The sequence below is a fragment of the Pteropus medius genome, unplaced genomic scaffold, assembly GCF_902729225.1.
Source record: "Pteropus medius unplaced genomic scaffold, Ma_sr-lr_union100, whole genome shotgun sequence".
NCBI lineage: Eukaryota > Metazoa > Chordata > Mammalia > Chiroptera > Pteropodidae > Pteropus > Pteropus medius.
The window spans coordinates 17,642,970-17,669,532 of record NW_024345601.1 but is presented as its reverse complement, the minus strand read 5'-3'; the positions used below and the strand labels follow the sequence as shown (position 1 = coordinate 17,669,532).

The 26,563-nt window shown below is 33.7% G+C and overlaps 1 protein-coding gene across 2 annotated transcripts in view; it reads right to left on the bottom strand.

The window, feature by feature from the left end:
• Window positions 1–26,563, bottom strand: part of THSD7B (thrombospondin type 1 domain containing 7B) — a 742,175-nt gene that overhangs the window by 620,539 nt on the left and 95,073 nt on the right. For both annotated transcript variants that reach the window (XM_039874567.1, XM_039874568.1), the window contains exon 2: window positions 14,574–14,746. In XM_039874567.1, coding sequence (XP_039730501.1) covers window positions 14,574–14,712 — 139 coding nt within the window. In that variant the 5' untranslated portion in view covers window positions 14,713–14,746. The remainder of the gene's footprint in view (window positions 1–14,573; window positions 14,747–26,563) is intronic.

Here is a 26,563-nt window from a genome sequence, read left to right as displayed (position 1 = left end):
GAATCTAAGACATTTCAGATCAAAACTTCTCTACTAAAACAATCAGAAAGTCCAAGGAATGAGAACGTTTTCCCGGTTTACAGAAGCACTGAGTAGAAGTTATGATAAATTTCTAAGTAGTATCATGAATTTATTTAACTCTCTCACAATAGAGATTTGTATGTAAGAGATACTTTCCAAAAGGAGGATGTATGTATTTTTTTTATCCAAGAACACATACCTACTCATTTATAGACACAGAAACAAAACTCATTAACTTCAAGATCCATGCTAAAATCACAGCTGTGTATTCTTACTTACTTTCATCAAAACTTTAGCCCACCGGTTTTGATGTTCTATTTTTCTCTTAAAATGTAAGCTTTCGATCACTTTTAAATTGCCAAAAGTACTTATTTTAAAAATTACAGAATACATGAACATGAAAGGAAATAGTATAGAAAAGATATACTTACGATAAAAAGTATCCTTGGAAATATGAAATATCAAATAAATGTAAGCTGATAAAGCACTAAATAAACAGATCTTTTCTGTTTTTTATAAAATGTAATATTAGCTCTTTATGGTGAAACTGTTTTAATATTCAAAATATTTTCTACGCTAAAATATAAAGAGGTTTCACTGTGTGGTGTAGGTATAGAGTGTGTGTGTGTGTGTGTGTGTGTGTGTTGTGTTCTACATTAAGCCCTGGTTCCAAGGCAACCTTGGTTCTATTGATCACTAACAAGACACAACTCAAAGCCATCTCTAGAGTAAAGGAGATAAAAGAACCTTTTTAACTCACATAGTATATTACAAAAATGGAGAAAGGCAGCAAGAATGAACATACACACATGTATATTAGGTTGTGAGTAAGACCCAGTATTTTATAGACCAAATGGATAGAGATCCCATTGGTGTAGACATCTATTCTCAGCATCAATGGGACACAAAGTAAGGGTACAACTCTAGGCTGCAAAGATGACAGATCTTCATTCATGGCATTCCAATTCAATTCTCTTTGAACATATGCCCTTTCAAGTGAAATTAATCAATCTCTTTATCACTCTCACTGCATCTGGAGCCATAATCATTACCCAACTGCTGAGAAAGAAATGAAACTACTAATCGCACAGGGAGTAGAGCTTAGTGTTCAGATCAGGAAAGTTTTTATTAAGTTCTAAATTGAAAAGTGATTTTTCATGACTAGACTAGAAGACATGCTACGTGCAGGAAGCTGCACTACCAAAGCTGTCAGCTAAGTATCTACCAGTATATTATCAACTTACCAAATTTATATTGTGTTTAAGTTATTCAATGATTAAATTCTAATAACATTTTATAATACTCAACATATAATATTCTCTTAGATATATCAGAATCCATCTGATTCTCTAAACTTAATATAAATGCTGGTAAGTATTAAACACATGAAAGTCTTGTTACTCATAACCCTCAAATTTCCCCACCACAATTTTAAAAACCCCACTTATAACTGTAACATAAACCCACTAAAACGCGATGAACAAAATTCTCACTTACTTGCTACCTTTTGAACTTTTAAAAACCTCCCACTATTTCCAAACAGTAAATATAGCTGTGCTTCACTTGAAACTATAGGCATGATCTTATATAAAACCAATTTATGTTAATTGAAATACATTGCCCAATAGACTTATCTCATAAAATTGGATATGTGTTCTCAGAAGAAAAATTATGGTGTCAAAATACATTTTAAAATCACATTTAAGAATGCGATAAATATCTTTATAGTTGAATGATCAATAGTAGTTAAAGTATATAACAATGCACAATATTGATAAATATTAAAACAAAAACAAGACGCTTAACTCTCAAGAGGTTAGAATTATAGCGCACCAGACGTAGGCTTCAGGGTTGATCTTTAAACAGTTTTAAGAAACAGAATAACAATAGCTATATCCCATTCAAACCAGGTATTCTCAACACTATAAGCTAAAAGACTTTGACCAGGTTCTGCTATGTCTTAAGAGTCTGTTTAACTAAAGGTAGTTTTCTTAACATGGTTCATTAGTACTTTAAAGAGTATTTGTTCTATTGATTTGTTTTCTGGGGAAAAAAAAGATTTTTGCCATGATAAGGCACTAAGAGAGGCCTCCTGGATATGAGAGAGAGCAGTGATCATTAAAAGGCTCAGTACCCCACTATTATATCCCAAGTGAGTTTTAACACACTATGAGCTTCTATTAAGCAGGAAATACTGCAATCAAATTTTACTGTCATATTTAATATTAGGAAATCCAGAAAATTCTACATAGCTTCTTAGTATCATTAATTTTAAATCAGAGAGTAGCTTAATCACTGACTAGTAAGCTTAATAACCAATCATGGCAAGATACAAGATCTATATAAAAATCAATTGTATCCCTATCAATGAATAATCTTAAAATGAAATTAAGAGAACAATTCTGCTGAAAATGAATAATGCTTATGAATAATTTTAACAAAAGGCTGTACACTGAAAATTATAAAATATTAGTAGGGGAAGAAAAAATAGAAAGATATTCCATGTTCATGGATTGGAAGACTCAATATTGTTAAGATGGCAATTCTTTCTAAATTGACATATAGACTCGGTATTTTCCCTGTCAAAATTCCAGCAGCCTTTCATGTAGAAATGGACAATCTGACCCTAAAATGGAAATAGAAATGCAAAAGACTCAGAATGGCAAAAGCAATTTTTAGAAAAAAACAACATTGGAAAACTTCACTTTCCAATTTCAAAACTTATTATAAAGTTATTGAGATAAGCCTCAGTTATCAAGACAGTGTAGTACTAGCACAAGGACAGACACAGATCAATGGAACAAAGGTCAAAGCCCAGAAATAAACCCTTATATTTATGGTTAGTTGATTTTCACAAAGCTGACAAGGCAATTCAATGATGAAAGTATAGTCCTTTCGACAAATGATGCTGGTGCAATTGGATATCCACATGCAAAAAAGAACATTACCCACACTATACAAAAAAGTAATTTAAAGTGTATCAGAGACCTTAATGTTAGAGCTAAAACTAGAAAAATTTTAGAAGAAAATACAGAAGAAAAATCTCTGAGAACTTCAATAAGGAAAAATTTCTTAGCTATGAGACCAAAATTACAATCCACAAGTTTAAAAATTTGATAAATTAAATTTCAAAATTCAAAAATTTTGAACATTTCAAAGACACATTAAAAACTGAAAAGGTATGACATGGACTGGAAGAAAATATCTGCAAACCTCATATCCAATAAAAGACATGTATCTGAACATAAAAAGAACTCTTAAAACGCAATACCAAGAAGATATACAATCCAAGTTAAAAATTCAAAAAGGATTTGAATGGGCATAACACCAAAGAAAATATGCAAATGACTAATAAATACATGAAAAAGCAGCATCATTAGTCATTAATGAAATGCAAATCAAAACTACAATGAGATATTATTTCACACCCACTAAAATAAATTTAACAATAACAATAATAAAATAAAAACAATAACAAAAGTTAGCAAGAATATAGAAAAATGGAACTCTCATATATTGCTTGTGGGAATATAAAAGGTACTGCCATTTTGGAAAATAGTTTGCAGTTTCTAAAAAGGTTCAGCATCTATTTGCCATACAATCCAGCAATTCCACTCCCAAGAAAAATGAAAATATATGTTCACACCAAGACTTGCACATAAACATTCATTGTAGCATTATCCACAGTAGTCGAAAAATTGGAAATAACCCAAATGTCCATCAACTGGTAAATGGATAACAAAATGCTATGTCAATAAAATAGAATACTATACTATTCGACAATACAAAGAAATGAAATATTGATATATGCTATAGTATAAATGAAGTTCAAAACCATTATACTGAGAGAGAGAATCCAGTTACAGAAAAGCACATAGTGTATGATTCTATTTATAGGTAACAACCATAAAAGGCAAATCTATAGAGAAAGAAACTAGATCAGTGGTTGCCTAGAGCTGGGATGGGAATGGGGATTAAATGTAAAATTAATTGCAGTGATGGGTACACAACTTGGTAAATGTAGTAAAAATAACTGAAATATACACTTCAAATGTTAAATTTTTGATATGTAAATTATACTTCAATAAAGTTGTTAAAAATAACCAATTTTTCATGCTAATAATTACTAGTATTGTAACAGTGTAGAATGCTATAAAGAGTAGGCTCCACTTAGCATAAAACATTTATTTATCTAGATCATCAACCACCAAAAATGACAACCAATTAACATGAAATCTGAGGAAATACAAAAAAGGTGGTAATATTTTTGGTTCATGAGACTCTCTATTGATAACAGCAACAGCATAACCAGTTCCAAATTCAAAGTTTCCAAAGAGGAAAACCACAGATCTTTGCATAATGAAAATTCAAGTAGTAAAAGGGCACTGGGCTAGTCTTGGTTCCATCACTTAATATATACGCTATTCAAACTTGGTTTCTTCCTTTGTAGGATAAATTGAGATCCTTACCCTGCCTACAACATCTCAGGGTGTTGTGAGGTTGATGTAAGACAAATTAAAAAAAAAAAAAAAAAACATTATAACATAGTATTTTTGACTTTATTGCCAAATATAAAGGGGTCACTTGCATCCTCATTTTTTTTCATTTCAAGTTTGAAGATGGCAGAAGTCAATCATATGGACCCATCTAAGTTCAAACCCAAGTTTGTTCAAGCAGGCCACACATTCTTGACTATTAAAGAAAGCTTTGAGACTGTATTCTGCCTGCAAATTGCTTTGGATAGAATCCCACAGCTCTTGCTTTGGAAACAATAACATAGAGTATTATGAATGGAAATGTCAGAGGAAAACATTAGAGGTCCATTATTGAAATAGCTGAAGTGCATGAAGAATGCCACTAGAAATGAGCAATAAAACGGAAATTGTAAAAATACTTATTTTAAACAATAAACTTTCAAGTGAAGAAAAATAATATCAAATGACCTTTTCAGAGAAATGATATTTATTAATGTACATATTTATATTCACTAAATTATATTATATTTGTCAGAAGATGGGAAGTCTTTAAAGTAGTATCCATTTTTATAACAATAAAAAAGTAGCATTAATTGAGTATTTAATAAGACTTTGATCATGCAATATTAACTTTGAGTCTAAGAAATGTAATTTTACTATGTACTACGGAATATGAATTATGTTTTACATGGATTTTCTCATTTATTCCTATTTTACTGATGAGAAAGCAAAGGCATAAAGTCACATCCAGCTTAGGTTAACACTCAGGCTGACTAGGTGTCTGTGCTCTGAACCACTCCATCATGCTGCTTGAGCATGTAGTGTCAGCATCTTTACTGTTTACAGGTTTTCCAAAAATAAAGCTAAGTAATTAAGCCTCAAATGGTTTTGTTAAAAAATTTTAAAATGCAGCCTCTTCTTTTCAACATAGTGTGTATACTTAGCAATAAAAATCTCTGAGCAGCTGCATTCAATTAAAAAATTATTAACCCTGAGGAAAAACACACAAATGAAAAAATACCCATATTCATATGTTATTCTTATCATTTCTTATGTTACTTCAGGGTGAAGTGTATCCATGAATGAAATCCACCATTAAGTGATAAAACTACTTATTTCCACAATAGTTTATTATTTTCCTCTTTTGGGACAAAAAATGATCAATGTAAGGGGCTAACAGTATCTTAGATTCCTAACATTAACCACAGTTTTGTTACCACAGTAACTCTAAAGAGAAAAAGAAACAAAAGGATGAGATAGTTAATTCATATTCCTGTTTTTGCTAAGAAAATAAGCTTTAACAGTATATAGTATTAAAGAAAGTAGTAAATATAATTGATGTTAAACATACACCTTTTGAATTATTTCTCTGATTGAGTCTCAGATATTATCTGTGGCACTAATGTCTGTAGCACAGATGTCATCTGTGGCTGTAAAGTTTGGAAAACTTTGTTGAAATACCAAATAATTGCATAAATTGAGAGAATCCATAATCAATACATAAAAAGTGGGCTTTTTTCTGATTTGGTTCCAATTAAGATTGTGTTTTATGTTACCTGAAGTCAATATCGTGAAGATGTTTATAAATTAAGCTTTTGTGTTGCTCTATGAATTCATAATACTGTCTTTTAATTCTTATTTTATTCCCATTTGATAGATCTCAGTTGTTTTCATCTTTGACTTTCATATTTCTTTGCATGAAATCCTACATTTTTCTAGTTAAGAATAATTCACGCTTAAGTTACATATCAAAATTCTGCCATCGATGAAAAAAGTTAAAAGAAGATATTTCCAGGTGGTCGTAAAGGAATTTCTCCATCGATGTTCTACTACCAAGGAGAAATTATGTGCATTTCGATTGCGATCCAATAGCTTACTTTGACCTCAATCATACAGAACCGATGAACATTTGAATTAGATTATTTAAATTTTAGCTCAGGCAAAGTTTGGTTGCCTGTTAGTTTTATTATAGACAGATTTTGTAGCACCTGCTCAAAGAGAATAACTGAGTCAATCACCAAAAAATTAGCATATTTCAACATCCTTTCTAGAATAGCCTGTAGTAAAAGTAACAGAAAAGTGAGACTTCTCATTAACCTGGGGAACATGACAGATGCATATATTCTTACTCTCTCCTAATATACCATTAAAAGAAAAGATATGACTCAATAAAGATCAAGAACATAGAACTAGAGGTAGAACACAGATAGATTAATTCTAGAACATGGAGAGAAGATAGAATAGCACTAAGCCATTTAACAATATACAGTAAGCTGTAGGTCGGTGCCTACAGAAGAATATGGTAGCAGCAACAGAAAAAAACAATTTGTACTTGCAGAAATCTGAGGCTTAAGATATAGGGACACTAGGAAGGAGTAAGGTTTGTGGCTAGAAATGGGAAATAATTTAAAGTCCATAAATGGAATTAATTAGCCCTTCAGATCCCTTCCTCTGTCCCTCAATCTCTGCAGGAAAACAAACTGCAAAATCTAGCTTCTCAGAGGACATTCTCAAGCAGAGCAAAAAAAACTGGAATGGTTGAAAGATGAAGGATAATAAAAAGTTTAGAAATTCGAATAAAAATACAAACAGAAGAAAAAATAGGGAAAATAACTAAAAATTGAAGATAAGAGAGGTGACGCATCTAAGGAGTTTCAGAAGAAACAGAGACAAAAGAAGAGAAAAATCAGTAAAAATCAGTCTCAGAACCATAGGACATGAACATATTGACTGAAATATGCTCCTAATGCCCATAACTACAAAGGAAAAGAATTCATCGTCAAGTATATAATCACAAAATTTCAGAATTTTAAGGACTCTCCTAAAATGGAGAGTCCAGAAAGAGAAAAACAAATGGATAATGTACATAGAGATGAGATCAGAATAACGTTAAAACTTTTTAGTAACAACACTAAAGGCTAAAAGAGAGCAAAACCTTCAAAATTCTGAAGAAAAAGTACTTTTTATCCTGGAACTCTACACTCAAGCTATCAGTCAAGTATATGACAAGCACAGAGATCTCTTTAGATATGAAAAATTACTTCTAAGGTACCCTATTTTAGAAGATTAGAAGATAAGTGTAGCATTTTAGAAAATAAAGCAATGGGATTCAAGATGAGAAAACGAAGGGAGGTTCTAAAGACGACAAGGCAGGGGCTGTAGAAGGCTCTCTCAAAGAAAAATATGAGACAGTGTTTGAGTTTTTCTAAAAAATTTAAAATGGGCATGGAGCATCAGAGGGAAGTAGCAGTAGGCTCAAAGAAGGTGATCAAAAGAAAAGATGAGGCAATTATTTTTATTTCTGTATAAAACAAAAAGTTGAAAAGAAAGGATGCAGGAGCATAGTACCCTGCTTGTCTCAGCAGAGAACAATATCTACATAGAGAACAATATAAGCACTGCTCACTGATTTAAATATTTTGATATAATTATTTTTTAAGAAAGGTAGTAAAATAGGAAAGTGGTAAGGAGATGAGAGAGAACATAACATAAAACCCATAACATAGAAAATATCCAATACTTATAAATCAAGAAATAGTTTTACTGAGGATATTACATGAACATTGGGAAAAAAAAAAACAGCAATATAAGTTGAAACTGGCTGACTCTGTGGAAAAAAACTGGGAGGCGACACGCAACTATATCTCATGAGAACAATGGGAGTAATAGTTAAATTTCTAACTCTGTGTACCTACCTATTCCTTTTTATAAAAAAAGTATTCAACATCTTTCCCAGAGATGATCAGAAATGGTACTGGAACCAAGCAGTAAGAAAATATATATGATTTATGTTCATATTTACTGATTTATAAATTTGACTTTGGTTTTCATTCATTTTATATTCTCTCCTGTACATTTATTTCAAGTTTCAGAATAATAGGGGTCAACTTTCTTATTATTCAGCCTCATCACTTCTAAACCCTTCTAAATGCACACACCCACCCACGCACACACACACACACACAAAGTATCCCTTATTCTACAAGTACTTAATGTGCTGAGAATATTTTATGCAACTGTTTTTTATGTTCTAGTTACTTGGAATATAACAGTGAACAAAACTGGCAAAAATCTTGTCCTCAGAGAGCCTACATTATAGTACTATTCAGAAAAAAAAATACACAGACAGAATAATTTACTTTATATTATTTAGGTAATATATACTTTTTATGACATTGGGGGGCATTATAAAATTAGTACTTGTGATCTCTAAGAAAAAATCTCATGCCGCATATGCCTATGCTTTTTGATATCACAGAAATAACACCACTGAAAGTTTACTATTCACATGCCTCTAAGATATATTAATATCCATAGAAATAATTAAAATGATTTCAATTTAATAAAATTCCCAGAAGATTTCATAGACTTCTAGCACATATTTAAAAGGTTAGTTCTCTCCTAAGAACATTTTATTTTCTCTAAAATTTCTTAACTTAAAATATACATATATTTAATTATAAATTTTTCCTCAAAGTACTTTCAACAATTAAAACATTATTTAAGCAATAATTAAATATTAACTGATATAAGGTCCTTTTTTCTTAATTTAAGGTCGTTTTCACGGTCTCTGTTTTTTAATCTTCCAAAAATTTTAATTTCAACTTACCTACTTAGTCTTAGAACACAGGTCATTATTCTTACCCTTTTTATTCACTGGGAAGGAGCTAGTGAAATTAATACTTTCTCAGTGTCTGTCATTTAGAAAGTTTTAGACCTAAAAAGTCAGTCAAATTACTTATGACCATTTATTATATACAGTCTATATAGCTGTCAAACCGATCTCTCTTTTTTGTATGTCTAAGGAAAAGTATGCAAAAATTGTATAACATAAAAGCAAGTATACTTCAACATCAAATAACTATATAATGACAGAGATAATAGCTAATAGTTATTGAGTAGCCACTATATACTAGGTATTTCAATATATTATTTTACTTAATTTTCAAAACAGTTCTGTGAAGTATTTATTATTCTCATTTTCAGATGGATAAGTAGAGCTCAGAGAGGTCAGATAACTTCCTTTCTTTAGAGTCGGGACTTGAATGTGGGTCTGCCTATGTGTAAGGCTCTAGATTTTTCTAGTATACTTTATAATATATCTCTTAGGATAACTGAAGGCTATTAAAAAAAAAACCTTTCACAAAGAAACGAATATATATATATTTTTTTCAGAACTTATTATTCATAGCAAAACTTGTTTTCTAATCTTTTTGTAAACTCATTTGCAAATAATTGGGAGTAATGAAAATGTTCTGGAATTCGATAATGGTGCTGTTTCCACCACACTGTGAATATACTAAATGTCACTAGATTGCATACTTTAAAATGGTAAAGTTTCTGTTAATGTGCATTTTACCATTTTACCACAATAATTTTTTAAACGTCATTTAGCCCAAAAGAAGTATGTTAGAAATGTATCCTCTGCATAAGTAAAAACATATATTTCAAGGCCACCACTTCATTTCTAAGGCTACACATTTAAATTCTACCTCTTTGCTAGTGACTTGCAATTTTAGATCTCCAGCAGAAACCTCTCTCCTGAATTCAGACCCACATTTCCAACTTCTTGGTCAACATCTCCACATGAATTTCTAACAGGCTTGAAACTTTAACATGTCCAATACCGAGTTCCCTCCACATGAGCTCCTTCACAGTCAGTCCATATTAAATGATAACAGCTCATCTCTTCAGTGGCTCACGGCAAAGCCTCAGCATCACCCTTGTATCTCTCCCGCCCACACACGCATCAGTAAATCCTGATGGCTTTACCATAAATGAGGGTTTCTCAATCTGGGCATTATTGATATTTGGGGGTCCCATAAATCTTTGCTGTGGGGATCTGTCCTGTGCATAGGATGTTTAGCAGCCTCTCTGGCTTGTATTCACAGATGTCAATAGCATGCCCCAGTGTGACAACCAGAAATATCTCCAGATATTGACAAATGTCCCCTACAGGGCAAAATCAGCCCAGGTTGAAAACTACAGCATTAAATATATCCAAAATTCAACCCCTTCTTACCACCTTCACTGCCATGATATTCAAGCTATTACCACTCCTTTTTATTTCTGCGGTAGTCTCCTAACTCATCTCCCCACGTCCGCCATTCTCAACTGACAGCCCACAATGATTCTATTAAAATGTCATTAAAAAGAAAGTCAGATCATGCCACTACTCTCTGAAAACTCTCCAAAGTCTTTCTATCTCACCCAGAGTAAAAGCCAAAATTGTATTTTCACTTCTGAGGACATGCCTGATTTGGGCCCCATGTTTCTCTGACCAGATCTTCAATTACTGCCCCCATGTTCTCTCTGTTCCCACATAACTGGCCTCTTCTCTGGTTCTCATACACGACATACATGCTCCTATCCCAGGGCCTTTGCCCTTATTCCCTCTATCTGGAATACTTTTCACCCCAATATCTCCCTGGCTAGTTCCCTAATTCCTTCAAGTCTCCACTTAAATTCACTTCCTGTATAGTGAATCACCCTATAGCTCACCTACTTAAAATTTCCATTGCTCACCTATCACTGCATATCCCTGTTCTTTGCCTTAATCTTTCCTTCTAAGCACTTATACTCTCTACTTAACCTCTTGATTGTGTTTATTACCCTGTTCATGAGGACCGAGGATTTGTCTGTTTTATTCTCATTTTATCTCACAGGCTTTTAATAGTACCTGGCACATAGTAAAGATGTGGCAAATATTAGTGGAATGAACAAACCTCTTAGAACCAATACTGAGGAATTTTTTTAAGAGACCACTAGTTATTGTGACTTCAGAAACCATGATTTGTTCTTCTCTACAAAGTATGCAGAAGTGGATAGTTAAAACAACAAGTAATATCACTTCTTAGCTGATACTCTTGCTGACATGATCCTTCTCTCTTGGCATGCATGGAAGATTGCCTAACACTAAATATAGATCAGAGGATCTCATCACAATGATGACAGGCATTCAACAGCCTTGCCAGATCAATGACTCTATACAGCCTACAGCTCTATAGTCTCTTCCCTCAGCACAGAAATCCTTAGCAAGAGAATGTACATTCACTTAGTATTCATCAACCCATTGTTTATCCACAGCGAGGACTCACTTAGAAATGCCTCTAATTTGGATGAAGTTAACCTATGGACTCTGGGGAAAACAATAGACCAGCGCAGAGCTTAAATAGTTGACACTACAATCTAAACCCAGAGAATGATTTTTAAGCTTCTAAAATAAAGTATATTTATCTTGGTCTCCATGGAAATTTGTTTAAATTCCAGGTTACATTGGACTGATTTGCTGGAATTGATACCATACTCCAAAAAAATGTAGCTAATTTCAACTGCGGTACAGTTTGGTTTTAAATCTGAACGAAATATAATAAACTCATGTATAAGCAGATAACAGATTCTAAGATGTTGAGATTGCCTTTTAAGGTGAAGATCCAGAATTGCTCTAGGACACATGACTCCTCAAACTGATTTATTGTTCACCTTTAAAATAATGTTGCCTCCACATTAGTATTATTTATAATAGCAAAACACTAAAAACAAACAAACAAACAAACAAATTAAAAAAACACCGAAATGCCAAGAAATAGGAAAAGATAAAGCAACAGGGCACTGGTTAAATAAATTAATGAATAAAAATTATAAAGGAATACTACACAACCATTAAAAGAAAAAATGTTCAATGTGCACTAATATGTAATATTCAACAAGACATCATCACACAATAAAAAGCGAACCATCAAAAATGACGCAGAGCATGACCCTGATTGTATGAAGCAAAGTCTATGTATGTGTATACATACATGTATGTATGAATTTGATACTTTCAAATACATATTCTCCACACCTCCCTGCCCATGAGGCTAGTCTGTGTGGACCCATCAATGGGCTCTCATACCTTGTGGCTTCTGGTTGGATTCAGCCAATGGGAGCCCTGGTAGGAGATGTGAGGACAAGGTTTGTTCATTCCTCTGGCTCCCTTCCAACTTTCACTACAGGTTGGTTATACCCCTCTAAAGGCCACAGCATGTCAGGCATCCTCTCCAGAAATTTTTCTCTCTAGATTCCAGAAACCACTATATTTCTTTACCCCTACAGACCCAGAGTCAAAAAGATTAATACTAGCCTAGGGGCACTCCACGATTCCTTGTAGCTGTTCTTAAACCCTGCTCACACTTCTCCACTTTTGGAAATAGTCCTTTTATTAAATTCTTTTCAATTCCCTACTTTGCATGTACCATTTATTTTTTGGTGGAATCCTAATGAGAATAGTAATATTTGTGTGTGCATTTTTTGTGTAATTTACATATTCAAATATGCACAGAGATGCACTTACATGTGCAAGGAAAATTTCTGAAAGATATGTAAGAGTGGAGAATGAAATATGTGATATGGACTTTTGCTTTTAATTTTGTATTTTTTTAATTTTTTTCTACTTTAAAAGTGTCTAATCACCTACAAGTAATACATTTGTAATTTAGAAGTAAAACCAAATGGAAAACGTGTACATATTATTACCTTTTCTAGGGTACATTAAAGGGGGAAAGACATAATGAATACTGGTGAAAACCAGAGTGATGACACAGATGTTCAGTTTAAATGATGCAATGTGCCTGATGGGAAGGACTCTTATTCTGAAACTTAAGTTTGATAGTTACCAAAGTATTTATCCACTGTAGAGTGGGCCTGTAACATCTTGTTCCATTGACCTACTTTTAGAAAAGCAGGCTTACTTTTAAAACTTGTTTCAAAATAAGAACATGTTCTTAAACCATCTCATTTCTGTTTCAGTTTTGCTACTTTCCATTTTAATTGTGCTTTTTTGAGAATTTAAGAAAGGAACGGTCATATAAATGTGCTTATTTAGATTTGATAAAATATTTAATATTTTGTGATAAGAAAAAAATCTACATTCCTAGAAATGCATATTGACTTTTAGAACTTTTTCCAAAGCTTTCTAAAACTACTGTGAGGTACAAAATGCAAATCGCTAATACAGTATTAGAGCCCACGATTAAATTAATTTATAGGAGCTTTAATGCAATTAAATTTCCTCCAAACTGTATATCTAATGGTACTGGGTTTTTTACTTAATATACTTAAAAGTGTAATTTACTTTCATTTTTGCAAAGTAATTTAAATATTACAAATATCTCTTTTATATATATTTTCACGATGACACAAAATATGTTTGCAGTCTATTTAATTCACAGATGATGAGACTAAAATGAGCTCCTCTTTGAGGACCATGCATCTTCTACAACATCACATTCTCCAATTCCAAAATATTAAGTATATAAGTTATCTGTATTTCCAAGAATGGACTCTTGAAATGGTAATAAGTATTTTAAATGGTCTGATTGTAAAACTTTAAGAAAATTAAAATCTAGAGCAATGAAAAAACATCAGTGATACAAACAGCCAATATGTCTGGGGTTCATAATTTAAGTTAATAAATTATTAGCCTTTAAAATTAAATTCAACAGATCTTTTCCACAGCCAAATTAAGGAAGTATTCAGAGAAGAGCATAAGTCATATGCAAGCTTTCAAACCTCAATTCAACTTATTCACATAGTCATGCACAAGGCAACTAAGGATCTCAAAACACTTTAAGGTGACTTTATAGTCACAACTAATGAGCAAAGTTGTTATGATAATTTTTCATGCTCCCAAACTTAGATATTCAGTCTCTGTATGAGAAAGTATTCAATAATAAATAAAAGAAAAAGAGAAACTGGTCTAAAGCATTTTTAGCTGAGGATATTAGCTAAATTCAGATGTCATTTTTGCTACAAATGTGCTTCCCAGTGGTGATATACTTGACATAGGAGAAGCAGATGTAACTATGGAAATCATAATTTTAATTGACAACAACACGAAAATTCAGAAGGATAACAAGCATCATGGATGGAGATGACAATTATGGAGGAATAAAAATCAAATATAAGATTTATTATAATGAAGAAGAGTCTGTTTCTTCTCTCTGGATATTCCCCACTACTCCATAAATAAAAACAGGATCGAAAGAACTTCTCATTAATAAAAATAGGACAAAGGAATAGCTAGGACATTCCTACCTGGTTTCCAGATGAACTGATTATCCTTTTTGCCTTCCAAATGAGCTGCATGGGACAGCAAAAGAGAAAGAAGTAGAAACAACTTCCTCATGCTCCTCCATACCCAGTGAGGAACAACCAGATCACCCTTTGGAAACATTCTTCAGATTTTCTGCCTTCTGACTTGCCTATTCCTAAAAGGAAAAAGAAAATCGGATCAATTTCTTCTGTACAGAAATTATAAAAACTCACCTTTACTGCTAGAAGTTTTATCATGATGGCATTACAATTTTTTCATTATCATGAAGAATACATATAATATTAACATTTTAAGGTCAGCAGTTAATTAGCCATGTTTCCAATCCTTACCCATTGAAGACATTATCAATTCTAGAAATTCCACAGTCTTCCATTCAGTTTACTTTGATTTTTAAAGGCGGAGTTGGCAGATTCTATTCCTGCCTTTTATTCAGCCAAACTCCTTGAGGAGCTCACAATTTGGGGAGAAAGATACACATACACAACAAATTCCAAAAGAGGGTAAGGGCTGCTCTAACAGGAGTATTAAGAAAGCGAGATGGAATGATTGAGGAGGAGGCAATGAATTCTTCTGAAGTGAGAAAAAAAGAAAAAAATCTCACACAACATAATATTTAAGAAGAGCCTTAGGGAAATATAAGGGCTTAAAGAAGCCAGGAAGTGCATTTCAGGCTGAGAGAACTAGGTGCTGAAATGCATTTTGTGTTTGGGGACTAGTGAGTGGTCTGGTAGCTGCTATGAAAGACAGAAAAGGGGAGGGATGATTGGACGATGGAGATGAGACGTAGAACATAGGCTGAGAAGGAAATTATAAAGAGCCTTGAATGTTATGTGAAGGATTTGGGTTTCATTTGGCAAATAGCAATAAAAATCATAAGAAAGCAAATGACTTATATAACTCATATCGGTGTGTGTATAATGGATTACTGGTAGATGATACCAGAGAAATTGAGGCCAGTTAAGAAACTAATGAACTAGTCCAGACAAGCACTGATGAATCAAGAGAGATATGAAAGGTAGTACTGAGGCTGGATTAAAAGGATTTGGATGCGATATGAGAGAGAGAAGATAAAAAAGACAGCAAGACTGTAAACTTATATGGCAGGGCTCATAGAACCCCTTTACCAAAGAAACAGGAAGGGGGGAAAGTTTTAAAAGGAAGACAAAAAGAATTCTCTTTAGAGAATATTAAGTCCAATGTGCCTATAGCATATCCAGGTAGAGTTTTCAAAAAGATAATAAGAAAATTCTACCTGGAGTTATGGAGATCTGAAATAACTTGCCACAATACATGTATTAGAAAAATACATCAAGAGACATTGGTATAAAGGGATAAAATGATTGAACCATAGAAAAATATATCAAGGGAAGAAATTATTATCTCTATTTACCCACAAAATTGCTCAAAGTGGGAAGCAAATATGACTGTGAGCTTCCTAGTGACCAAAGAAAAGAAGTAGCTATTATAGCCATCATGTATGTAGGAGTAAGTTATTTTATATATATATATATAATATGTATATATATATATAACATTTTAAATATATATAATATTTCACACACACACACACACAGTTTTAGAAGAAGTCGTGGCTCTGTTTGAAAGCACTGATGGAATTTACCCTAAGAGTTCTCATAAATACAGATGATGTTAATCAATAAAATAGACAATGGCAAGCTGTACATGGTGGAGTCTCGGGATACTCCTAGAACACTCCCAAGGCACAGTAGTAAAGTACAAATGAGTAAAAATGATTCTACAAGGAGTCAAACAATGAAGTTCAAGTACACAGATCTCTGATGGCCTGTCTTGATGCAGAGATGAAAAGAATACTCGGATAAAAAACCCAAACCTTTTCTTCAAACTTCTGTACTGCATACCAATATCGAGACGCATAAAAGAGGAGTGCTCCACTCCAGCTGAAAATAAAATAGGGCTCTCTTGGTTGGCTTTTTGTTCCTAAGGGCCTATTAGACTACTTCATGGAACCTTTGGGACATTACTGGACACAATTCAAAAACTCTGACCTAGAAAACTAAACTTACCACATTTCTTTGTTGCAAACATCCAAAAGTATGATTTACTACAACTGTGCTTTTGCTAAAGGTTGGGCAACATGGATATTAATTTTAGTTTATTCTAAGGCTATTGCTAACTAAGACAGTGTTTCTGTGTATATCAGAAAATGGTAGTAAAAACATTTTTAAGTTAGTATATTCTTACACAACCTGAATGTTCTGGCCACGAGACCTTTCCACACCCCACTGAACAGTAGCCCAACCTGTGTGCACACATAGGCCACTCTACCCCTTAGTGCACATGAAGATTCACAGACACACACATCACCATCATGAAGCATACTCTGTTCCCTCCCTCCTACTCTCCAGGTGAGGTGATAGTAGCACTTTCAGAGTTGGAGCTGTGGGGGAGCTAGAGAAGCGCCTCAGGAAACCCCTGGAGTGGTTGGGGATGAAGTGCAACCGTGGCATATGTGTATACCTATGGGTGTCTGCTCTGCTGAGTGTACACGGCCACGGGGTCATGGTGGGTTTGTGTAGGAAGAGGCTCTCCCTTCTAGCTAGAACTCTGGAAATCTCAGTTCCCATCACAAGCTCCCATGTAAGTTAGCATCTGCCTACCATGGGAATTGTGTCCCCTTATACAAGACATCTTTGTACAAACACACATACACACACACACATACCCTAGACTGTGGATATTTCACATTGCTCATGTCAAAACCACATGCTTTAAGAAGCAACACAACAATGGATGCTTTTGAAATTGTATCATAATATTTTAAAGTCTTTTGTCTCTATAGATAGTCATCCCGCTTCTGTGAAAGGTGTGCTTAAGTCAGGCCATTAATCTCCTCAGAAACCAACACAGAATTTTCTCTAGGTGCCTGCATACATACACATAAACATGCACACATGCACATACGGGTACACACACTCACACATTTGTGCACATACATAGGCAATTAATTCTTTACGATATAGATTTGCTACAAAGACTTTAGTTTGGACATTTTTCAGAAGATATCATTGCCAATAATTTCATTGAGACAGCTGGAAAAAATAAACATCACCCCCATAAAACAATATAACTTCCTAACTTCCCAGTGCAGTCTACAAAACAAATTAGTTGAAAAATATACGCCTGGGAAAGAAAATGAACTGGCCTTCTAAATAATGATGGATTTAAGTCATTGCTATGTTAGAGAACTCCGGATAAAAATGATAATTTGTGTTTTAGGGTAATTGATCCTAAACTGTTATTATTATTAATAAAATAATTAGCTAACAGGACCAGCTCTCCACTGAGGTCATTTCTTCTATAACAGGAAATCATCAAGGTATTAGAGGTGACTCTGTCAAATCTCATCAGTGGGAGACATACATCCAGCATATCTAAAAACATATTCAAATCATTAAAATGTAAACTAAAGAGAGGAAGGACCAAAAGCTTATCTGCTACACTCTAAATGGCTATAGGTAGGAAGGCAAAAAGAGATTTATAAGAATGAGAAGTTCTACACATGAACTGGAATGATTAGGTAAAAATTTACATATAAATATTTTGAATTTTGCATCAGTCTTTGCATTTTAACTGAAAAAAAGAAAACATTAAAATTACACTGAACACAGGCTGCTGTGAGCACAGATCTCCTCTTAGACTTCCTCACTGGTCCAGAGCCCTGTACTGATTCTGCTAAGGGACCCGATGTCCTTAAGGTTCCTTTTGTGTTCACTTAAGCAAGGACCTGCCACTCAGGAAGATGCCTGGGCAAAGTGGATTGGAGAGCCTCCTGTTCGCCTGTGGTCACCATATCTCCCAGCTACCACTGACTAACAAGGATAGTGCCAGTAGAAACCCAAGACTGATTTTTCCCTCTCCACAGGATTAACAAAATGCTTTAACTCATAGAGCACTACTGGCTGTGACACCCAGTATGGAAACAAAGTATACAACTTCCACAATGAAAGTCTTTCAATTTTTTTTTGTATCTCGATAACTATAAATATAACTTCATGTAGAAATAATGCCAAAATTCTTAACTTCAAGCTTTTTTTTATTTTGACCAAAAAAAAAAATCGAAAATACAGATCCTAGAGAAAGAACAAAAGCATCTCAATTTAGGATGCCACAGCAATCCTGCTCCTAAAAACAGCCATGTACTTTTAGGATCTGTATTATCCATAACCTTACACCTCATTACCTCCCCTTTCCCAAGAAGTTTGAGGATAGAGGATGGGAAACCAGATCTGATGAAGCTTCCACCACTTGCCATGCTGCATGGTTTACATACATAAGTAAAATAAGAACCTCTGCTGACTTGATAAAAAGTACAGGATGGAATTTGAACACAGGTTTGTCTCCACTAAACTATATTGCCTCTCTCTCCTCCAAATGCCTCAAACTCACTAAATTATTCTTTGGAAGATACTGAGAGTCAGACTTATATCCATTACTTGAAAACCCACATGAGAGTTAACAATAAACAAAATGAGATGAAACAAGAAATAATTAGATTTCACTCCTCTGTTTGTATAACACGACTATAAAAATGCTGTAACTACAATAAAAATATATATTATGCAGGAAATATGTTTTACCTATGATGTCATTAATAATTTACCTTCAATAATCATGAAGGTTGTTGAGTTTCCAAATCAACTAATTTACTATATATCTCAGCATCCAAAATGTATTTGCATGGTTAGCTGTAAACTGATGAATATTAACAGAGATTTAAAAAAAATCATTTCTCCTTTTAGCTTGTTTCCTAATCATTTAAAGGCCTTTCAAACTATGAAAAAATGTATCTTAAACTTCATATGCATTTCATTTTCCCTTAAACAATTTCTTATCATTGAAGTACCTGAATATTTAAAAAGGCACAAAACTTAAAAAAATAAAATAAAACAAAAACTGTTCCAATTTGCTTTCAGTCTAAAAGAACAGTAATAAGTGGGAGAAACGCAAACTTGACCATCCCTATCCCCATAGTGCCATCTCATGGCAACTGTGCAGAGAAGATGGCTCAATAAAGATGGCCAAGTAATGGTCTGGGGTGAGGACACCCACTGTCGAGACAGACTCAACTGACCAGAATGGCAACTCCAACTAGTTGTTTACTACAAGTGATTGGTAACTAAATACTGCTGGAGAGAGCCCAGAAACATATGCTTTTTCTGAGCTATCTGCCTAATTTCTGATTGCAATGTTGTACATTCCATTTCATCTTTCGTAATCCGTCAATATACAAAATATTGACCTAAGTACTTCATTTAACTGTCCCCAAAGCCCTCTGACATAGTTATTCATGTTAGAGATGAAAAAACTGAGGCATGGAAATTTAAGTGACAAGCCCAAGATCACAGAGGTAGTAAGTTGGTTGCACGTGATCTCAGTGGTCTTCCTCTGAAATGAAAGACTAACATTGTAACCCAATAGCAACACAAGCAATTTTTCATAACCTTAACAATGCAGATTATTTATAACCCCATGTAAGATCTCTCAGAAGCTTCTACAAGGCAATTTACATTTCATTTCACTTAATCCTCACATTATACTATGTGAAATTATTCCTATTTTCCAGATGTAAAAGAGACTGATCATTAAGGATCTTTAATAATTATCTCAAGGCCACCTCAGTCAGAAAACGTCAAAGTTGGATTACAAAACGGGCTGACACCACAGCCTCAACCTGTTTATTGCATCACACATGATGACTCTGGCAGGTCACTTGGTCTCAGAGCCTCAGGATCTTCATCTACGAAATGTGGAGGACAGTCACCCTACAATCCTTAGTGGGTAAGGACGGAATAAAATAATGGATGGAAAGTACTTAGATGAGCGCCAGCCACAGAATGAGCACCCACTAAAGGGTTACTATTGTTACTATTGTCATTACCCTCTCAAATTCCAGGAGAATATCCTTACTCCAGCAATATTTAAAGAAAGGTTTGCGAGCAATCCTGTCCTGCAACAGAGGAATGAGAGATGATTTTTCTCAACTGTCCAATCTTGTCACTTTCTGCCTTCTTTCTGAGGAGCTAAAAGCAGTTTGTATATCAAGAGTCCCATTTAAGATTCACACTGACCCTGGGAAGGAGAAAACAGGTATTATCATTTCTATTTTATGAGAGAGTTACCTCTGGCCTTGCAGTGACATGACTTTTAGTAATTCCCTCAAGCCTTTTAACCACCAGCCTCTTCCTCCATGCATCTCACTCTGCAGAATCCTAAATTATGTCAATATAAGTATGGGGTACTTACAAGCATACCATTAAAATATACAATCTTGTGAGTTTTGGTTACTGTATTAAAAATTGCATTAAATTTGCATCATGTAATGAGGACACAGAAAATTATGCGCAAAGTATACACAAATATTTGACATATATCTGAACAAACTTTTGCCACAGGACTTAATAGATAGAAAGAGAGCTTGAAACATGTTTGCCAAAACCTTCAAAACTACATCTTCATAGCTGCAGCAGACATTGCTATATCCTCCTCCCTTTCTCCTAGCACTACATTTTTTTTTCAGAATGTCCACCTGCTGTTTAAATATATATCTATTTTATATATTTTTTTTATTATGTATGTGACATTTTCAGATTTCTTTGCAACTAGAGTGGCCACGTGACAGTTTTGATTCAAGAGTGTCAAGAGGATGGAAAAGAGGGAAATATAAAATATAAAACTCAAAAGGACAAAGTGTGAAATTGTGGTTCTTCACTATTGGCTCCTTTCTCATTATCTCTGCCTAGAGCACAGATACAATGTCTAGAGGTACAAAAGTCATCTTGAGAGCAAGAGAGATGAATGTCACCCACTAAGAATGATGGAGTAGGGATGCAAATGACACCTGAGACTCAGGTGCCATCATGGAGCTTCAGCAGCTGTCTTAGATTGTCAATGTCTGGACTTTTCGTTTTGTGAGAAAAATGAATTCCTTTGTTTTAAGCCACTTTTTTATGTTTTCATGGGCCAAAAGTAACTCTGACACCTACAGTCCCCATGTCCTTAGACGCTGTGGATCTATTTATAGACATACCTATTTATATGAGTGTGCCTCTATGACTTCTATAGATCGAAACACTACTTCCCATATGGTTCAAACAACATATTGAAACCTGTAAACCTCAATATGAATGTTCCTATTTCTAAGCAGCTGAGGTTGGTTTATTTCCTATATTGACTTATTCAGGTAATGCATGCATTATTCAAAAAAAAGTAACATGTATCTGTTGCCATTTTTTATAAGTGTCATTGTAGTAAAGAAAGGGTACTTCATGTATGAGAAACTATAAATAAAGGAAAAAGGCAGTAATTAATTTGGTAAACTGCCTGAGATTCCCCGATGAAAATAAATCCATTCATATAGACCTAGTCTAAAATAAGAACATACTTATGTAGCTATCTTTTATGTAGTTGTCAAGCCTTCCCTGATTCTGAAGAAAATATGAAAACATTGTCATAATTTTAGAACTATCTCATCATCACTTTGTAGAAAATCTTATACCTCATGGAATCATGTCCTCATTACCCCCTAGCATTCCTGGTTGTTGCTCAAATCTTCTGCTTCTTCTTTCTTAATCACTTTTTTCACTAGAGACAAGGACACCAAATCTTCCTCACTTTGTTACTTCTCACTGGCCACTTTTCAGCCTTGTTTTATACTATTTTCTCTCATTCTGACCTCTAAATTGACATATCTTTGACTCTGTCCTCAGACGCCTTTTCTTCTCTAGCTTTGCTCACTTGCCAAGTGATTTTATTTAGTTCCCCAGCTTTAAATACCACACTTCATGATTCTCATTTCTCCATATCCATTCCCATGTCTCTAGTCCTGGCTTGTTCCTTGAACTTGTACATCCAACTAACCACTGAACATCTCCACATGGATATCTGATAAGGCAACTCACATGTAGCAGGCATAATGAAGCGTATAATTCTTCTGTGTAGCATGTAGCCCCGTTCCCCCTCAGTGTCCCTAATTTCATCCTGAAATCCATTTTTTCACATTTGAAAACCAATACATCCGCAAACTCACCATCATTTCTTACCTGAGCTACTGTATCAGCCTCCTAACTGGTTTTCCGGATTTCATTCTTGGTTGCCTTCTATGCACTCTTCACAGAAAATCTGGAATAATCTTTAGGAAAGAAAGCTATACTTCCCTCCTTAAAATCTTCTCATGGTTTCCCATCACAGAATAAAATCTAAGGACTTTGCTGGTTGGAGTTTTGCTTCCTCTCCTTACTACTCTCCCTTACTCTTCTAGCCCGGACACACTGGCCTCTTTCTTGTCCTTCAAGGATATAGCTTCTCAAGGTCCTCACACTAGTGATCCTTAGGCATCCACATGGCTTGCTCCCTTACTTACTTATTCCCAAAGACCTTCCTTACCAGACCACCATCTGTTCAACACAGTGGCAATCACTCTATTCTCTTGACATACGTTTGCTGTTTGTTTTTAACATTTAGAAAAGATCAATACTTGACAATCTAGTATATACTGGCTTGTTTATTTTCATCTCCTCAAGTATTATCTGCAGACTTTATCTTGTTCAGTTATATACCCAGTGCCTAGTATATTGCTTGGAAAACAGCAGATATTCAATAAAGATTTACTAAACAAATAAATGGGTTATTGAGTCTACATTTACAAAATTTTTCTCTAGGTAAGATTTCTTGACCTTAGACCAGAAAGTTGATAAAGATTCTTAAGAATACAATAGAAGACAGATGGCTAGAAAAGCCCATCTACTTGAAAAATTATTTCTTAAGTCCTAACATTTGGAACATATGTAATATAGTCAAACACACAGGTAATGGAGTCTTATCCAACACACAGAACTATTTGCTGTGTGAAGAAATGAATGAAGCAACAGCAGGGTATATTCTAGTGTAATAATTCTAGTCTAATAAAATTATAATGAAATGAAGAGAATTGGGCTAAAAAAGCTAGTAACCTCAAACATATACGAACAAATTTAAGGTAGAAATATAAGTGCTAACTCTCACTTTTTAAAAAATCATATTTCTCTGTTTTTCAGATAAAAAATTATCATTTACTTTTTTTAAAGCACAAAATGGTTCCCAAACATAAAGTTTTATGCCTCTTATGGAAAGAAAATTATGAAATCAAAGAAAATGTATCTAAAAGGTTGGTTTCTAAAATGTATAATTTCCTGCTGCTCATTTTAGGACCCTCTTTGCATTATTATTCAAGAACTATTATCAAAACTGAATGCTGATTTGCTTCAGGATCCTAATACTTGCATTTAAATAAAAAAGAAAACCATTGATTAAAATTTGTCATTTTAACTTTGCTAGCTACTATAATTTATTTAACATACAAATGGAAATTATTTACATTGAGAACAGCAATAGGTTATCTCTTCAATAACATTTAAGTTAGTTTTTGCAAAGGCCAATGGTAAGCTTTATTAAATTATGAGTTTCTTTTGGTCTGAGTTTCTGAATTCTCTTCTCTGTGCTCAGTAAAGTTAACTCAGCAGTTGTGAAACTCTGAAAATTATTTAAGCAATGGTAAATAGCTGAAAAATTTCTCCTACTTTATAAGCAAATTGCAAATATCTCACTCTACCACCCCTCAAAGACCAGAAGAATAGAAAAAGTTCAAGGTTGTCTACACTTTTTAAATCTTCGAGTGGAGGACATTTTTATAAAGTGATAAAAAAAAAGTGACAGTTAAATAGTTTAATGGAAACAATATGTAAAAACATAAAGTAGTCACTAAAGGAAAAAATCCAAATAATCTGTTTGGAGGATCTTAGGTTAATCATAAAAGGAAGATGCATCCAATTTTAAAACATTGCATTTTAGAAAAAGAAACAAAGTTAATACAATCACTATTTTATTTTAAGAAATAAAATAGGCACCTAGTGGTATTAGTCTATAGTCCATTCTGCTTAAAGATGCAGGGAAGAATTTAATAATCCCCTTTAACCAAATTTTATAAATAAATATTTATATAAATATATGTTATATGTATTATATATATATATATATGAATGTAGAGAGAGTCATTTTCAAGGGTTTATATATAATAGTTACTCTAAAGAGCTTTATTAGAACTCAGTATACCTAGAATGTATGAACAAGATAACGTCCTTTTCTCAAATGCTACTGACCTTTGAAATTAAAAAATACTTAATTACTCATTAATATTTTCTGCAGTATAAGATTATAAATATTTAATGTCAAGAGAACTACTCAGTTAAACTGTAAATATTGCTTTGTGTTCCCTTGATTAATTATGTATCTACTGTTACAAAGGAACTTATTGAAAAATGTGTCCATAGTTGACATAAAAATAACAGCATGTTCATAAGCCTATAAAGTTTTTTAGCAGTCTCTTCCAACATCTTTTATAAGTTTTCGTTTATTATGGTTGGGCACTGACTGATAATAATTTGCTCATCAGATGCAAGCGATTGGATAGAATTTACTTTAATCTTGTCTCATCTCATACTTCCCAAAAGAATGAAGTGAGATCTGAAAGAGAAAATTCCAAATTAAATTGAAAGCAAAAAGTGTTTTAGATTCTTCTTTTACTACGTAAACCACAAGGAAAATTTTAAGAACATTCTTGACCAATGGAAAACAGATTTTATCTTTCTACTAGCAATTCTAAAGGTGTTTTTTTTTTTAATTGTTCCTAGATGTTTTAAATAGATCAACAAAGCTTAATGGCAGTTGTCTTGTAATATATTTTATTTACTATTTTCCTACCTTAAAAAATTTCAGTATACTCAATACTATTTACCTCTAATCGCACAGCAACAGGCAAAAATAAATACCAAAAGAAAAGCCACTCTTCATCTTCATGTACTATATTACACTAGTAATGTATATGCATATATGTACACACACATGTACTTGTAACATGATAAAATGATCGAAACACAAACCCAAAATTTTCAAAAGTGGTTTCTCTCAGAGAAAGAAGACAAGTTCACTGGGCACCGTGGCAATTTGCCACTGGAAATTTTACATTTAGAACTTTAATTACAAACTTAGATAAGTGGATTATAATGAAACATATTTCCAGCAAGGGAGCCCAGACAGATGTATCATGAATGCATTAAAGAAAACACCAGAGAGAGAACTTTCCATCAGCAGAAAGATTTTAATTATACAGCAATAGGATGGATCTCTTCTGTGAAATGATATTACTATTTATTACCCACAGTTCACTAAACTATTTACTCCAGAATATATTCTTTGAAACCATTTCATTCTGGAAAGTATGCCTCAACCTTTCAATTTCCATTATGAGAGCAGAAAAAGAGGAGAGGAAAAGGTCTATTGGTGAAATGTGTGAATGAAAAACCATTTCGTTTGCATGCTTTATGTGGTGAACTGTGCCTAAAGTGGCTCCACGCTGTACAGAGACCCACAGTCTTCAGAAGAAGGCAAATGAACCAAGAGTGATCACCAAAGTGTCCACTGAACATTAGCAGTGGTTCACTTGGGACAGCGAATACGATGGCTGAGATAGATGTTTCATAATATCACGTCAGTACTTGTTTCTTGGCATGGATTCAATTATTTATATAGGATATCTAGTTGTTAAAGATATGCATTTTCAAAAGCCTCAACGACAGTCCTGTGGCCTCTGCAGTATCCAACCAAAAGTCTGTTCCTTGAAGTCAAGGGCCATATTTTCTCTATTTTGTATTCCTAGCTTGCAGCACAATATCTAGACCCAGCAGGTACATGGTAAATGTTGAATAAATGAAGAAATGAATGAAGCAACAGCAGGGTATATTCTAGTCTAATATTTCTAGTCTAATAAAATTATAATGAAACAAAAAGAATTGGGCTAGAAAAGCTAATAATCTCAAACATATACAAAAAAATTTATTCTAATTATGCTCCCCCAAAACATTGCAAAATTCCATTCTCACATATTTTATTAGACACC